The sequence below is a fragment of the Oncorhynchus tshawytscha genome, linkage group LG28, assembly GCF_018296145.1.
Source record: "Oncorhynchus tshawytscha isolate Ot180627B linkage group LG28, Otsh_v2.0, whole genome shotgun sequence".
NCBI classification, from domain to species: Eukaryota; Metazoa; Chordata; class Actinopteri; order Salmoniformes; family Salmonidae; genus Oncorhynchus; species Oncorhynchus tshawytscha.
The window spans coordinates 36,383,776-36,400,126 of NC_056456.1; the positions used below are offsets into that span (position 1 = coordinate 36,383,776).

General features: G+C 43.1%; 1 protein-coding gene across 6 annotated transcripts in view; it reads left to right on the top strand.

Annotated features, from left to right (window-relative positions):
- LOC112227224 (abl interactor 1) overlaps window positions 1-15,209 on the top strand; it is a 49,525-nt gene extending 34,316 nt beyond the window's left edge. Inside the window, exons 3-11 of one of the 6 annotated variants that reach the window (XM_024392109.2) lie at window positions 1-133; window positions 2,922-2,936; window positions 3,302-3,417; window positions 3,577-3,717; window positions 4,286-4,386; window positions 5,264-5,476; window positions 9,234-9,320; window positions 12,193-12,381; window positions 12,721-15,209. The exon at window positions 1-133 is cut by the window's left edge and continues 44 nt beyond it. In XM_024392109.2, the coding sequence (XP_024247877.1) occupies window positions 1-133; window positions 2,922-2,936; window positions 3,302-3,417; window positions 3,577-3,717; window positions 4,286-4,386; window positions 5,264-5,476; window positions 9,234-9,320; window positions 12,193-12,381; window positions 12,721-12,896 (1,171 nt within the window). In that variant the 3' untranslated portion in view covers window positions 12,897-15,209. The remainder of the gene's footprint in view (window positions 134-2,921; window positions 2,937-3,301; window positions 3,418-3,576; window positions 3,718-4,285; window positions 4,387-5,263; window positions 5,477-9,233; window positions 9,321-12,192; window positions 12,382-12,720) is intronic. The other 5 variants (XM_024392110.2, XM_024392113.2, XM_024392111.2 and 2 more) reach the window with 5 other exon arrangements.
- The last annotated feature ends 1,142 nt before the right edge of the window (window positions 15,210-16,351 follow it).

The following is a 16,351-nucleotide window of genomic DNA, read 5'->3' on the forward strand; positions in this document are numbered from 1 at the left end:
CATCCTGACCACCAATAAGAACACGTCGCGCACGCACAAGATCATTGCCCCCGGCAACATTGAGCGGCCGGTCCGGTACATCAGGAAGCCCATCGACTACACACTGCTGGACGACGTGGGCCACGGTGTCAAAGTAAGAGTCTTCTGTATTTTAAAGTAGAAGCCACGGTGTCAAAGTAAAAGTCTCCTGTATTTTAAAGAAGAAGCCACGGTGTCAAAGTAAAAGTCTCCTGTATTTTAAAGAAGAAGCCACGGTGTCTAAGTAAGTCTCCTGTGTTTTAAAGAAGACACCATAGTGTCTAAGTAAAAGTCTCCTGTATTTAAAGAAGACAGACACCATAGTGTCTAAGTAAGAGTCTTCTGTATTTTAAAGAAGACACCATAGTGTCAAAGTAAAAGTCTCCTGTATTTTAAAGAAGTCAGACACCATAGTGTCTATGTAAGAGTCCCCCACTCCCCCTTAAAGTAAAAGCAACAGACTGGAGTCATGACATCATCAGCCCTAGTGTGCGGAAGGTAGCCTAGCGGTTAGAGCGGTGGGCCAGTAACCAATAGGTTGCTAGTTTGAATCCCAGAGCTGACGAGTTAAAACATTGGTTTGGTCTGCCCCTTTGAGCAAGGCACTTAACCCTAATTTCTCCAGGATCACCGTCAATAATACTGCTTCCCTGGCTGTGACCCCACTCTGAGTGGGACATGCAAAAAAAACCTTCCATTTCACACTACTCACTTGTACAGGTTACAGACAGGAGCAATAAAAGCTATTTGATCTAGTGCCTCATACTGTCTGTAATATTGCAGTATCTGTGCTGGTTTCTGTTTCACGACAGGCTTCACATCCTTCATTGCAATTAATCCACTGGGGTCACAGTTGTCCTTCTCTCCGATGTGTAGTAGTATTTCCCTCAGAGGAAATCATTAGCACAGGATTCATACGTGGAACAGTCATGTAAGTGGACTGTCTGGTCATGTTATTACAATTTCATTACTTCCATTTCATTAATTCAATCAAGCTAATCAATAAACTGCTCTTTTAGTAAGGAAGTTTGTGTGTGTGTGTGTGTGTGTGTGTGTGTGTGTGTGTGAGAGACATTCGTATGTGTACAAGTAGACCAGTGTGTGTGAGAGAGAGAGACAGACAGCTTGATCTGGGCCAAGTGCTGACGCCATCATATCCCACATGAATTGTGGGAAAATAATCTTTCAGCTCTGTTCTGGCTCAGTCTTCATCTTTGATTCTCTCTCCCTTGGATATCTCACTGATCTCTGAAAAATACATTTAAAACACACCATCTCTCACTAATCACTGAAAAATACATTTAAAACACACCATCTCTCACACATTTGATATGTTATTTCTGACATATTATGTTGTACAGGAGCAAGCTGAACTGTGGTAGGAGCTCATGCTGCCATTATTACAGGTTGTCTTACACCCTCTCTTCCCTCACCATCCCTCTGTTTTAATCTCTTTATCCCCATCACTCTCTCTTTACCTCTTCCCCATCCCAATTTCTCTCTCTCTGTGTCTCTCTGTGTCTCTCTGTGTCTCTCTGTGTCTCTCTGTGTCTCTCTGTGTCTCTCTGTCTCTCTCTCTGTCTGTCTGTCTCTCTCTGTCTGTCTGTCTGTCTGTCTGTCTGTCTGTCTGTCTGTCTGTCTGTCTGTCTGTCTGTCTGTCTGTCTGTCTGTCTGTCTGTCTCTCTGTCATTGATATTCATAGTCTCCATGGTGTGTTATGCATGAAGGAATGTCTCTATTACTCCGGCTGTGACTCTGTGATAATGAGTTGTAGATGTTCTTCTAACATCTGTCGCTCTACATTCTAAAGAGACCGTAGTCACACATTTGGCTTAGTCTCATGATACACATGCATTGAGCTTTTGTAGCAAAACAAATTGGTGTGTGTGTGAACAGCTCATCCCCACATCTTATTTCCCCCATGTTGAGGCAGGAGGAGTCCTCGGGGCTTGCCCGGGACCTTGAATAACCAATCACTCCCCTCTCCTCCCCAGTTATCGTGGCTTCCCCCCACCAGTCATTGCTGACAGACCGTTGCCCCTAGTGTCAGATACTTCCCCCTGACAGCCGAGCGAGCTTCGCAACGTTTAGACTCGTCGACTGTCACCAGTTACTGTAAACCCAGGTCACGTATTAGACCTCACTCACTCACTCACTGACTGACAACAACAGCTAGCTTCCAGTAGAATCTAAATCAGGCATTTGACAGACAGAACTGTGCACTATCTGAATTAGGGAGCAGGTATTAGCAGAAGCTAGATATTGGTTAGCTGCAGTTGATAAGGATCAGTATTGGCTGATTAGAGAAGTCAGATCTCCCTCTCTACTCTTAATCAGTGAGCTACACTATATAAACACATGTATGTGGACACCCCTTCAAATTAGTGGTTTAGGCTATTTCAGCCTCGCCCGTTGCTGACAGGTGTATAAAATCGAGCACACAGCCATGCAATCTCCATAGACAAACATTACCAGTAGAATAGCCTTACTGAAGAGCTCAGTGACTTTCAATGTGGCACCGTCATAGTGCCACCTTTCCAACAAGTCAGTTAATCAAATTCCTACCCTGCTAGAGCTGTTCCAATCAACAGCATACAATGACAGTCTAGACGATTCTGTGCTTCCAACTTTGTGGCAACAATTTGGGGATGAACCTTTCCTTGTATTACTGTAGTTCTCGCGGTCTCTTCTGTTAACCAATGATTACTCCTGTTACTGCTGTAGTTCTCTCTCTGTCTCTTCTGTTAACCAATGATTACACCTGTTACTACTGTAGTTCTTACTGTCTCTTCTGTTAACCAATGATTACACCTGTTACTGCTGTAGTTCTTACTGTCTCTTCTGTTAACCAATGAGCATGTTGTTGTTTTTGTCTCTCCTCTCTTTTTACTGCCTGCACTCAGTGGCTTAAAGCCAAGGTAAGAGTTGTTTCTCTCCCTACCCATGATGCTTTGTGCCCATTACTCCAGATCACCATTGTTTCATGACATCAGTATTATTATATTCATCATTCTAAAAGCCTTTTTTTGCCATGATGTTGTCCTAATATAAGGTCCCTGTGATGTCTCCCAATGATCTATCTAATTATCAATCCAGCAATACACAGACCTTGTTATTGACCATCCATCCACCGCCACAACACCCTAAAACACTAAGCAAAACGTTTCCGCATAAGCTCCACCATACGGTATATGGGCTACTTCCACTAATTCATCTTTTAGTAATGGGTTGAACATCAGTAGGGCACCTAGGACTGAGTCTTGCATGTTTTTGTTTTTCATAGCAACAAGGCAACAACCAACCAACGAGGGGAGGAGGAGGAGGAGGGACATTATCCAGGACCAATCCGCCCACACAGAAACCCCCGAGCCCGCCCATGGCTGGACGTGGAACTCTTGGGTAGGTTGTCCAGAAATGAAAGTGTGTGTACGTACGTACGTGCGTGTGTGTGCGTGTTTGTGTGCGTGTGTGTGTGTGTGAGCTTGTGTAGTTGACGTGCACTTAGTATTCTCTGTGTGTGTGTGTGTGTGTGTGTGTGTGTGTGTGTGTCCACTCCAGGCGAAACACCTCCTATAAGACCCTGGAGCCAGTCAAGCCGCCAACAGTCCCCAACGACTACATGACCAGCCCTGCCCGACTAGGCAGTCAGCACAGCCCTGCACGCACAGCCTCCCTCAACCAGAGACCCAGAACACACAGGTTACTTGCACACACACACAAGTACACATACACACTCATTCACTCACAGACACACATAGACAGACAGGTGTGTGTTAGTGTGTTTGTTTTACCCAGCTGGGAACCTTCCACTGGTCACAGCTGTCTGAACAGCACAGCAAAGGTCGCATTTCATATTGGAGGAAACAAACAACACTTCCTTGACCTGTTTTATTGACCTGTTTTTGTCATGAATAATCAAAGCAGATGTATGTCGAGGAGCTTGTGATCACTGAAAAATACTTTTAAAACACACCATCTCTCACACATTTCATATGTTATTTCTGACATATTATGTTGTACAGAAGCAAGCTGAACTGTGGTAGGAGCTCATGCTGCCATTATTACAGGTTGTCTGACACCCTCTCTTCCCTCACCATCCCTCTGTTTTAATCTCTTTATCCCCATCACTCTCTCTTTTACCTCTTCCCCATCCCAATTTCTCTCTCTCATTCTCTCTCTCTCTCTCTCTCTCTCTCTCTCTCTCTCTGTCTCGCTCTCTGTCTCGCTCTCTGTCTCTCTCTCTCGCTCACTGTCTCGCTCTCTGTAGTGGCAGCAGTGGGGGTAGCGGGGGGCGAGAGAACAGCGGTGGCAGCAGCATTAGTGTTCCTCTGGCCGTGCCCACGCCCTCCCCTCCCAGCCTGGGACCAGGTGAGCCAAGCAATACATATCCTTCAGTTTAGCTTAGCATTTAGCCTTCCATTCTGGTATTGTAGCTTCTATGTTAGCTTAGCATTTAGCCTTCCATTCTGTTATTGTAGCTTCTCTGTTAGCTTAGCATTTAGCCTTTCTCTCGGTCTAGCATCTCTGGTCGCCTAGTTTAAGATTTAGACTTCCATTTTGTTACCTTAGCTTCTCTGTTAGCTTAGAATTTAACCTTCCGTTCTGTTATTGTAGCTTTTCTTCTCTGTTAGCTTAGCATTTAACCTTCCATTCTGTTATTGTAGCTTCTTTGTTAGCTTAGCATTTAGCTGTCCGTCCTGTATTGCGTCTCCTACTTCTATCAGGCCTGCTTCTGGTTTGTCTTGAACTTAGCCATTTGTTTGTTTATTGTATCAGCTTGTCAAAATATGCAACCGAAAGGTTGCTGGTTCGAATCCCTGAGCCGACTAGGTGAACAATCTGTCGATGTTCCCTTGAACAAGGCACATAACTCTAGTGGTTTTTCTTAGCAGCCTATTTGTTCTGTCAGTGTGGAATCTCTTGGGACAGTTTGTTTTAGCCTCGTATGATGCATCAGCTGTCCATCTGGATCCTGATTGAGATGAATATTTTAATTAGATTTTGGCAGCACATTATATCTTTCCATAGAAGTATGTTTTCTGTCTGGTTTGGTTGTTGTACTCGGGCATTCTAGTCACAGCCGAGTCTCTTCCATCCACATATAAACAAATGACCTGTGGTTGACTTCAGTGAATTTGAAAGCCAAATACTTCTCTACCTCTCTCGTTCCCTAGTTCACTCACTCTCCTTCCCCTACCTTCTTTCTCCCTATAACTCTCCCCTTTCCCCACCCCAACAACCACAGCAGCGGCCCACCAAGGCCCAGGCCTGGGTCCCATCCCTATGGCCCAGTTTGGCACCATCTCACGACAGGTCTCCCGCCACAACTCAGCCACTTCCTCAGCCTCCATGGTGTCGGCCACGGGTACCTACCGCCGGGCGCCCTCCGGCAGCTCCCATTTCTCCATGTCCCAGCAGCCCCACCTCAACGGGGGCCCTGCCTACCCCCAAAACTCAGGTAAGACCATGGAAAGGAGTTTTATGGTTGAAGGAATGTTGAGTCTGACCAAAGAACAACGTCAATAGGCCGCCCGGTCACTGTGTGTCCTGGATAGAGGTAGCTCACTTTCACTTCAGCTAAAAGAGGAGGACATTCAGGGCAGTGGAAGACAGAAATACACACGCGGTCGGAGCTCCGCAGCCAAACTACACAATATGTTTTGAATTGGCTATCTGGCTAGTTAACTATTTTTTAAATTGGCTATCTGGCTAGTTAACTATTTTTTAAATTAGCTATCTGGCTAGTTAACTATAAGCATGATTTTCCACTGGCACTTGTGTATAAGTGGCGCAGTGGTCTAAGGCACTGCATCTCAGTGCTAGATAGTATTACAACTGGCTGATTGGGAGTCCCATAGGGCGGCGCACAATTGGCCCAGCGTTGTCCGGGTAGGCCGTCATTTAAAATAATAATTTGTTCTTAACTGACTTGCCTAGTTAAATAAAATGACCACAAATGGCCAACACGCAGGTGATACAGGTAGTCAGGTGATACAGGTAAAATGGCCAACACGCAGGTGATACAGGTAGTCAGGTGATACAGGTAGTCAGTTGATACAGGTAGTCAGGTGATACAGGTAGTCAGGTGATACAGATAGTCAGGTGATACGGGTAGTCAGGTGATACAGGTAGTCAGTTGATACAGGTAGTCAGGTGATACAGGTAGTCAGGTGATACAGGTAGTCAGTTGATACGGGTAGTCAGTTGATACAGGTAGTCAGGTGATACAGGTAGTCAGGTGATACAGGTAGTCAGGTGATACAGGTAGTCAGGTGATACAGGTAGTCAGTTGATACAGGTAGTCAGGTGATACAGGTAGTCAGTTGATACAGGTAGTCAGTTGATACAGGTAGTCAGTTGATATAGGTAGTCAGTTGATATAGTTGCACATGAAACCAATGCTGCATACTCCGGTATCTTAAAGGAATAAGTCAAAGGGTATGAACACTGTCTGAAGGCCTCTGTAACTATGCTGTCAAGATCTCCCCAGAATGCTGAGCTGAAGGGTTAGATCAAAAGCCTGCACACCCAGTAGCTCTCCAGATGAAGGGTAAAAATCTGTCATGCCTTTTGGTGGGAACAATCTGTTATAACACCAGGGTTAGAGTGAAGGGAGTAATTGTGTCCCTTGACTAACCAGTGCCCCTGCCCATTGACTCTGTACCGGTACCCCATGTGTATAGCCCCGCTATTGTTATTTTACTGCTGCTCTTTAAATATTTGTTAGTTTTATTTGTTTTTCAATTATTATTATTATTTTTATATTTTCTTTTATTTATTCACATTTTTAAAAAATATTTTTCTTTTAATGTTTATATTTATTTATTTAATTTACATTTTAAAAAAAAATGTTTTTATTTAAATTATAATCGTTTTTAATTATGTATTTTATTTTTTCAATTTCTAGGATAAAAATAATTAAATAATGTAACCAACAACTGCATTGTTGGTTAAGGGCTTGTAAGTAAGCATTTCACTGTACGGTCTACCTACACCTGTTGTATTCGGCGTCGGTAGCCTAGTGGTTAGAGCGTTGAACTATTATCCAAAAGGTTTCAAGATTGAATCCCCGAGCTGACAAAGGAAAAATCTGTTGTTCTTCCCCTGAACAAGGCAGTTAACACACTGTTCCTAGACCATTATTGATGGAAATTTAGAATTTGTTCTTAACTGACTTGCTTAGTTAAATAAAGGTAAAAACGTGACTGATGTCAGCCACCTATCAGAAGACAGATGAGTGTTCTATACAGCCTTGCAGTATTACACAGTATGTTATTTGTGGTTTCTCCCAGCATGAAAAACTGGACAAAACTAGTTCAAATGACAGTTTCTGATTGTAATGATGTCATTTTAACAGTTTTTGGTTATAATAATGTCATTTCAACAGTTTCTGATTGTAATGATGTCTTTTCAACAGTTTCTGATTGTAATGATGTCATTTCAACAGTTTTCCATACTGGGCCTAGTGGCCTGCAAACTGTTTCAAATCATTCCTGTAATATTGGTAAATATGCATGAAATGGTACCTAACTCAACACGGTGTCTGGTAGAGTACTGTGAGATATCATGTTACCGTGCTGCATGTTGTTTGTCTGCATACCTAGTGGCAAAAACTGGTTGAAAAGACGTCATAATGACATAATTTCAACCAGTTTGTGGTTGTGATAACCTCATCGCTGGGCATGTTTTACTGTCTATGGAGAACAAGCGTCCCACAAGGCATTTATATTCTGCTTCTATCTTTCTTATTGTCTTGTTTCAGTGCCACTCGTTTTATTGTTGTATCTGTAACTTGCCACTATCCTAGATAAAATATACATTTGGAAGATACTCTGATAATAAAGTCATAGTAGCTAATTGAAAAAAGCTGAAGCAAAAACACTATTTACTCACACACTGTGTCTTACTGCTTTGTTTTGATCTCTGACAAGCATATTTATCTTGTGTTCCTCACACCTTCCCCTCCACCCTATTTCTGTCTTTCTGTCTCTGGTCTGTCTGTCTCTCTCTGGTCTGTCTTTCTGTCTCTGGTCTGTCTGTCTCTCTCTGGTCTGTCTTTCTGTCTCTGGTCTGTCTGTCTCTCTCTGGTCTGTCTTTCTGTCTCTCTCTCTCTCTCTCTCTCTGGTCTGTCTGTCTTTCTGTCTGTCTGTCTGTCTGGTCTGTCTGTCTGTCTGTCTGTCTGTCTGGTCTGTCTGTCTGTCTGTCTGTCTGTCTGTCTGTCTGTCTTTCTGTCTCTCTCTCTCTCTCTCTCTCTCTGGTCTGTCTGTCTGTCTTTCTGTCTCTCTCTCTCGCTCTCTCTCTGGTCTGTCTGTCTGTCTGTCTGTCTGTCTGTCTGTCTGTCTGTCTGTCTGTCTGTCTGTCTGTCTGTCTCTCTGTCTGTCTGTCTTTCTCTCTCTCTCTGTCTGTCTTTCTGTCTGTCTGTCTCTCTCTGGTCTCTGTCTGTCTCTCTCTCTCTCTCTCTGGCCTGTCTTTCTGTCTGTCTGTCTGGTCTGTCTGTCTCTTCTGGTGTCTGTCTGTCTCTCATTCTCTCTGTCTGTCTCTCTCTCTCTCTCTGTCTGTCTGTCTGTCTGTCTGTCTGTCTGTCTGTCTGTCTGTCTGTCTGTCTGTCTGTCTGTCTGTCTGTCTGTCTGTCTGTCTGTCTGTCTCTCTCTCTCTCTGGTCTGTCTGTTTTCTCTCTCTCTCCATGGTCTGTCTTTCTGGCTATGTGTCTCTGGTCTGTCTGTCTGTCTCTCACTCTCTGGTCTCTGTCTGTCTCTCTCTCTCTCTCTCTGGCCTGTCTTTCTGTCTGTCTGTCTCTCACTCTCTGGTCTGTCTGTCTCTCACTCTCTGGTGTCTGTCTGTCTCTCATTCTCTGGTCTGTCTGTCTCTCTCTCTGGCCTGTCTTTCTGTCTGTCTGTCTCTCACTCTCTGGTCTGTCTGTCTGTCTCTCACTCTCTGGTCTCTGTCTGTCTCTCTCTCTCTGGTCTGTCTTTCTGTCTGTCTGTCTCTCACTCTCTCTCTGGTCTCTGTCTGTCTGTCTCTCACTCTCTTGCCTGTCTGTCTCTCTCTCTCTGGTCTGTCTTTCTGTCTGTCTGTCTCTCTCTGGTCTGTCTCTCTCTCTCTCTCTCTGGTCTGTCTCTCTCTCTCTCTGGTCTGTCTGTCTCTGGTCTTTCTGTCTTGTCTCTCTCTCTGGTCTGTCTGTCCCTCTTTCTGCCTGACCTTGTTGCTGCTTCCAGTGTCTGTAGCTCCTCCTCCTCCTCCTATGGTCCAGCTGACACCTCAGATCCCCCTGACCGGCTTTGTGGCCAGAGTTCAGGAGACCAGTAAGTCTCTCACACACACACGGGTAACATCAAAACGACTTCCTCAGTCTTACATATCAGACCAGGACCTATTAATCCCCTTTTATGTTGTCTGTCATGCCTTTTTCACACGCCCCCTACTGCCTTTAGACACACCCCTTCCATGTCTTGTCTGTCATGCCTTTTTCACACGCTCCCTACTGCCATTAAACACAACCCTTCCATGTCTTGTCTGTCATGCCTTTTTCACACGCTCCCTACTGCCTTTAGACACACCCCTTCCATGTCTTGTCTGTTGCCATGGTCACTGAGAGACAGTGGAGAGTGTTCTATGGTTCCATCTCTGTTCACTGAACACACCTGACTTAAGGTTTGGAAAACTGCATAGTCTCATCCAAGTCAAGCACGGTTTTAATCAGACCCGGGGCACAGTGACCCTCCCAATGCCTCCATGTCCTTATTCAGGTGACTTTAGTGGTTTTTCCAGCTTTCAGATCCCAGTTTCATCCTTCCGGTCATTATTTAGCATTTAGACCTTCAGGAGCTATAGGTCTCTGAACTACTGGGTCTCTTCGGGGGCGGCAGGTAGCTTAGTGGTTAGAGCCGGAAGGTTGTTCGATCGAATCCCCGAGCTGACAAGGTCAAAATCTGTTGTTCTGCCCCTGAACAAAGCAGTTAATCCACTGTTCCTAGGCTGTCATTGTAATTAAGACTTTGGTGTTAACTGACTTACCTAGTTAAATAAAATACAGTTAAGAAGAATGCTCTGTCATGCCATCTGCTGGCCAGTACAGGTAATCACACGTCTGGAAGATCAGGATAATGCATAAAATAGAATATATGAATTCATGATTTGTTTGTATAATGTTCAGGAGCAACATACTGGTAGGGGCATTTGTTCAGTTTGGAGTGGCAGAGCTGAGCTCATATGACATTTTGATAACACTATATGAGCAGCCTGTGGGCAATACATCATGTGGATGGTAACCTGTCATAAGACTGACATAACAATTCCATGACAACTGGTTATTGAAATTTGTTGCATTAATGGTATTCATGTATTATACTGTAGGTACAGGCAGTATATCCTAAACATGGAAAACCCTGCTTTAATATATATATATTAATATATATAACCTAAACATGGAAAACCATGCTGTAGATTTGAATTGGCATACATACAGTACCTGTCAAAAGTTTGGACACACCTACTCATTCAAGGGTTTTTCTTTATTTTTTACTATTTTTCTACATTGTAGAATAATAACACATTATGGAATCATGTAGTAACCAAAAAAGTGTTATACAAATCAAAACATATTTTATACTTGTGATTCTTCAAAGTAGCCACCCTTTTGCCTTGACAGCTTTGCACACTCTTGGTATTCTCTCAACCAGCAATTAACAGATGTGCCTTGTTAAAAGTTAATTTGTGGAATTTCTTTCCTTCGTAATGCATTTGAGCCAATCAGTTATGCTGTGACATGGTAGAGGTGGTAAACAGAAGATAGCCCTATCTGGTAAAAGACCAAGTCCATAGTATGGCAAGAACAGCTCAAATATGCAAAGAGAATCAACAGTCCGTCATTACTTTAAGACATGAAGTTCAGTCAATACTGAAAGTTTCTTCATGTGTTATGATGAAACTGGCTCTCATGAGGACCGCCACAGGAAAGGAAGACCCAGAGTTACCTCTGCTGCAGAGGATAAGTTCATTAGAGTTACCTGTCTCTCATGAGGACCGCCACAGGAAAGGAAGACCCAGAGTTATCTCTGCTGCAGAGGATAAGTTCATTAGTTACCAGCCTCAGATTGCAGCCCAGATAAATGCTTCACAGAGTTTAACTAACAGACACATCTCAACATCAACTGTTCAGAGGAGACTGTGTGAATCAGGCCTTCATGGTTGAATTGCTGCAAAGAAACCACTACTAAAGGATACCAATAAGAAGAAGAGACTTGCTTGGGCCAAGAAGCACGAGCAATGGACATTAGACCGGTGGAAATCTGTCTTTGGTCTGATGAGTCCAAATTTGAGATTTTTGGTTCCAACCGCCGTGTCTTTGTGAGACGCAGAGTAGGTGAACGGATGATCTCCGCATGTGTGGTTCCCACCGTGAAGCATGGAGGAGGAGGTGTGGGGGTGCTTTGCTGGTGACACTGTCAGTGATTTATTTAGAATGCAAGGCACACTTAACCAGCATGGCTACCACAGCATTCTGCAGCGATACGCCATCCCATCTGGTTTGCGCTTAGTGGGACTATCATTTGTTTTTCAACAGGACAATAACCCAACACACCACCAGGCTGTGTAAGGGCTATTTGACCAAGAAGGAGAGTGATGGAGTGCTGCATCAGATTGCCTGGCCTCCACAGTCACCTGACCTGAAACCAACTGAGAAGGTTTGGGATGAGTTCAACCGCAGAGTGAAGGAAAAGCAGCCAACGTGTGCTCAGCATATGTGGGAATTCCGTCAAGACTGTTGGAAAAGAATTCCAGGTGAAGCTGGTTGAGAAAATGTCAAGACTGTGCAAAGCTGTCATCAAGGCAAAGGGCGACTACTTTGAAGAATCTCAAATATAAAATATATTTTGATTTGTTTAACCCTTTTTTGTTTACTACATGATTCCATAATGTGTTATTTCATAGTTTTGATGTCTTCACTATTATTCAATGTAGAAAATAATAAAAAATAAAGAAAAACCCTTGAATGAGTAGGTGTCTAAACTTTTGACTGGTACTGTATATTTAGGAGTTTTTCCCTGGTCAGGTCACATGGTCAGGAGAAACCCTTGACCCTATTGATGTCACAGAAAAAAAATAGAATTATTCCACCAGTCGATTAAATTCCACTTCCATAATGTCCGTCATTTCTTCCCCGTCCTCGTCCAGTTACAGACGACCCGGTGCCCCCTCCACCGCCCCCTCCCGAGGACGTGGTCATGTTTGACGAGCCCTCGCCCCCTCCCCCGCCCCCGCCCGTGGACTACCAGGGGGATGAGGAGGCGGCCGTAGTGCACTACAATGACCCCTACTCTGACAGAGACCCCCACTGGGCCCCCAAGGCCTACGCTGAGAAGGGTGAGTTTGTACCACTGGAGAAACCAGTCACTGATCGCCGTTTCAGCATGATTTAGGGGCTCATTACAAGCAAAGTAAATGTCTGTGGACACAGACGGTCAAACGTATCCAAATCTGGATGGCCAATTTGGTGCAGTACACACTATACACCCATAAATTGTATATCTTGGGTTTAGGCCGACTATAATATTAGTACTGAGTCTGTACTGTAATGTCTCTAAGTTATCCTAGTACAACCCTATTCCCAGCAGTTGTCCTCTCTCACTCTGTTCTGTCTGTGATCAGATTACTAATGTATAAGAGAATACAGTGAATAAATGAACCAAATGTATTTTACAGTGGTGGCCATTTATGACTACTCCAAGGACAAGGAGGACGAGCTGTCCTTCATGGAGGGCTCCATCATCTACATCATCAAGAAGAACGATGATGGCTGGTACGAGGGCGTCTGCAACGGCGTCACCGGCCTCTTCCCCGGCAACTACGTGGAGTCCATCATGCACTACACAGACTAAGGGCGGCCATTTTGAATGAGAAAAAAACGCCAAGATGTTACCAAAAAAAAACAAAAACATTTTGAATCAAGTGCTGTGTTTAGTATTTGAAACGACAAGGTAGGTTTTAGTAAGAGGTTGGCTTTTTTTTTGGGGGGGGGGGTCAACTCTTATCCACACAGCAACATATACATTTTACTTTCACAGACACACATAGAAAAAAAAGAATAAATCAAACATAAAGAAGTGCATTAGGACATGACCGAATGTTTGTTTTTGTCCAAATCGCAGATGTTAAGAAGCAAAATAGTCTATTTACTATGCTACATGTTGAAAAGGAGGGGTGGGGAGCTGGGCCAAGGGACCAGGAATAGGGGACATCAAAGGGGAATACTGAGTGTAGAAGTCAAAAAGAACTGAACGTGATTTTTCTTATTTCTGGTGATGGTTTGTTTTTGTTATATAACTTGTATATACTGTAATGTGTGAAGCTGACAGTTGGTTTGCCAGTAGTGTGTTTTACTTGTGAGGTTGTTTTTTCTTCATCGGTGTCTTTTGATTGGTCAACAGCAAGCCAAGTTGTGCCAGATACAGATGGTTTAACTCAATCATATTTTGTCGTTGTGTTTCGGGTATTATTTTATTTTCTACCCTAGGCTCGGCCAAATGTCACTTGATAAGAATGTTTTTATTTTTTAATGTGGAAAATAAAGTGTATCTTGCTTATTTTGTATGCTGTCAGGCTACTGTAGAAAATGGTTCCTGAAATGTGCTTATTTTGTATGCTGTCAGGCTACTGTAGAAAATGGTTCCTGAAATGTGCTTTGCTTCAAATGGCAAACGTCAAGAAACAGATTATTGTACTTTTGTTCCATCATGGTTCCATTGTGTTAGAATGTCTGCTTAGTTCTCTTTTTATACGACTTCAATTTATACGGTTTTGATTTGCGACATCCGGGTTGCGTTCAGGCTATCCGACCGTTGCGTTATCTTTTTTTCAAGTTATATCATCCTGAGCTTTGTCAGTGGGGTCTGGATAGGTGCTTATCTTTGGTGCTTGGTAACAAGTATCACCTTCCATTAGCAACACAACCTCAGCCCGACGTCCTTGTTTTATCAAAGAACGGTATAGGCTGCTAGCCTACCTATTGAGCAGTACAGGGTGATTTGTAACGATGCTAAATGTTCAATCTTGAACGTACCCTTGCTCTATCCTTTCTATCACAGTGGATGTAGACAATTTAGCAGTGCATTGTTATCTCAAAATGTACTAAAACGATTGTCTTAAAAAAGAAGAAGAAGACACATTTGTGCCACACGTTTATGATGAAGTCGTATTCCACACACATTTCAGTGCATCGTAATACACAACTTTCTTGCAAACATGACATGATGCTATCTATGACTTAATACAGTTTATGATGAAATACTTCCATGCCAAAATGTAGGCTGCTTGTGGTCGGATGTCCATACCTCTTACGTACTGACGTTTGAGGTTTATTTGTCACGAGCCATCAGTAATGTTAAGAACAGGTTACGGTGATGACCATAGGTTACGGTTATGACACTATGAAGTAGACATGTCGCACAGACAAAGGGATGTTAAAGCTTGCCACGTGCAGACCGTGTAATGCCAACATAATCAACATGAACAGTATTCAACCTCAATGTATGCATGACTACATGAATACATCAACAACAACAAAAACATTTTTTTATTTTTTATTGTGAATACTAATTTGCCACGACATCCAGTTATTGATTGTACTTTTAACTCTTCCATCAGAGGTCAATTTGGTGAGAAACAACTTTTTTCTACCTAAGCATTTCCAGCACTGCAGTTGATTGTTTTGAAAGACTCTGTCTGAGACTGCCGGTCATGGTTTGGTAGCAGTTTTGGATTTTGATTTATTTATATTTTCCTAGAAAAATATTATTAGACAACCACTATGTTTACCACTAAAACGTGAAACATTTCGGGGCTCCACGGCACAATGCGCCTTGATTTGATGTCTGTTTTTATTAGATGAAATGTGGAAAAAAGTGTATCTGTAACTTGACTGTTCATGGGAGCAGAATGTGATATTTCTCGTCTCGTCTCTCTTCTCCAATCTGGAAAGCTGAAGCCGTTACAAATGCCGTAATAGATATTGAAAGGGAATCTCTGATTGAGCCGATAATATGCAGTGTTTATCGTGAATGGAACATTGCCTTCTTGTTGTAAAGCTGAACTTCTGCGATGCGGATCGAATAGAGCCCCTGGTTTGTATATATAATGTGTTCATTTACATTTATGTACAGTCTTTTTTTGTAATAAACAGCTCACCGAAACAACACATGAAGCTGATCTTTGGTGGGGGATTTCTCTTTGGGACAGTTAAAGAAGAGGGAAGAGTGGTAGAGTTGTCCTCTGTATCTCAGTTGCTAGAGTATGGAGCTTGCAATACCAAGATAGTGTGTTTGATTCCCGGGACCACTCGTACATTAAAATGTACGCGTGCGTGACTAAGTTGCTTTGGATAAAAGTGTCAGCTAAATGGAATCTATTATTAAGAGCATTGGAAATCCAATTAGTTTCTATGGCGTTTTGCCAAACAATTTAACACCCAATAATACTACTCATTAATATACACAAACACACATGACTTAGCCACTTCATTGCAACACACTATCCATAGCAACTCTACATCACAGTTTTTCATTGAAGTAAGGTCAATGACCAACAGTAAAGTTAACTGTCAACTAACAGATAGTAACGGGAGTTTGCATGGTAGACATGAAGCACAATGCCAAAGAGATCATCTGCCTGTCAGCATGTAATAAATACTATAGGAATTGATCTGGCTTAGCCAATTATGTCTGTGTTGATAAAGCGTCATACCAACATGCTGTACATCATCATCAGGTTGCAATTACAACATAGCTTTACTGTGGTTAACTTAGGCTTTAATAATTCTGACTTATTACATAAATAATACAATTCAATACATAAATAACCCAAGAACATGCATGGAGGGGTCGGGTTAAATGCGGAAGACACATTTCAGTTGAATGCATTCAGTTGTGCAACTGACTAGGTATCCCCCCTTTCCCTATACAACTGACCAGGTATCCCCCTTTCCCTATACAACTGACTAGGTATCCCCCTTTCCCTATACAACTGACTAGGTATCCCCCCCTTTCCCTATACAACTGACTAGGTATCCCCCCTTTCCCTATACAACTGACTAGGTATCCCCCTTTCCCTATACAACTGACCAGGTATCCCCCCCTTTCCCTATACAACTGACCAGGTATCCCCCTTTCCCTATACAACTGACCAGGTATCCCCCTTTCCCTATACAACTGACTAGGTATCCCCCTTTCCCTATACAACTGACCAGGTATCCCCCTTTCCCTATACAACTGACTAGGTATCCCCCTTTCCCTATACAACTGACCAGGTATCCCCCTTTCCCTATACAACTGACCAGGTA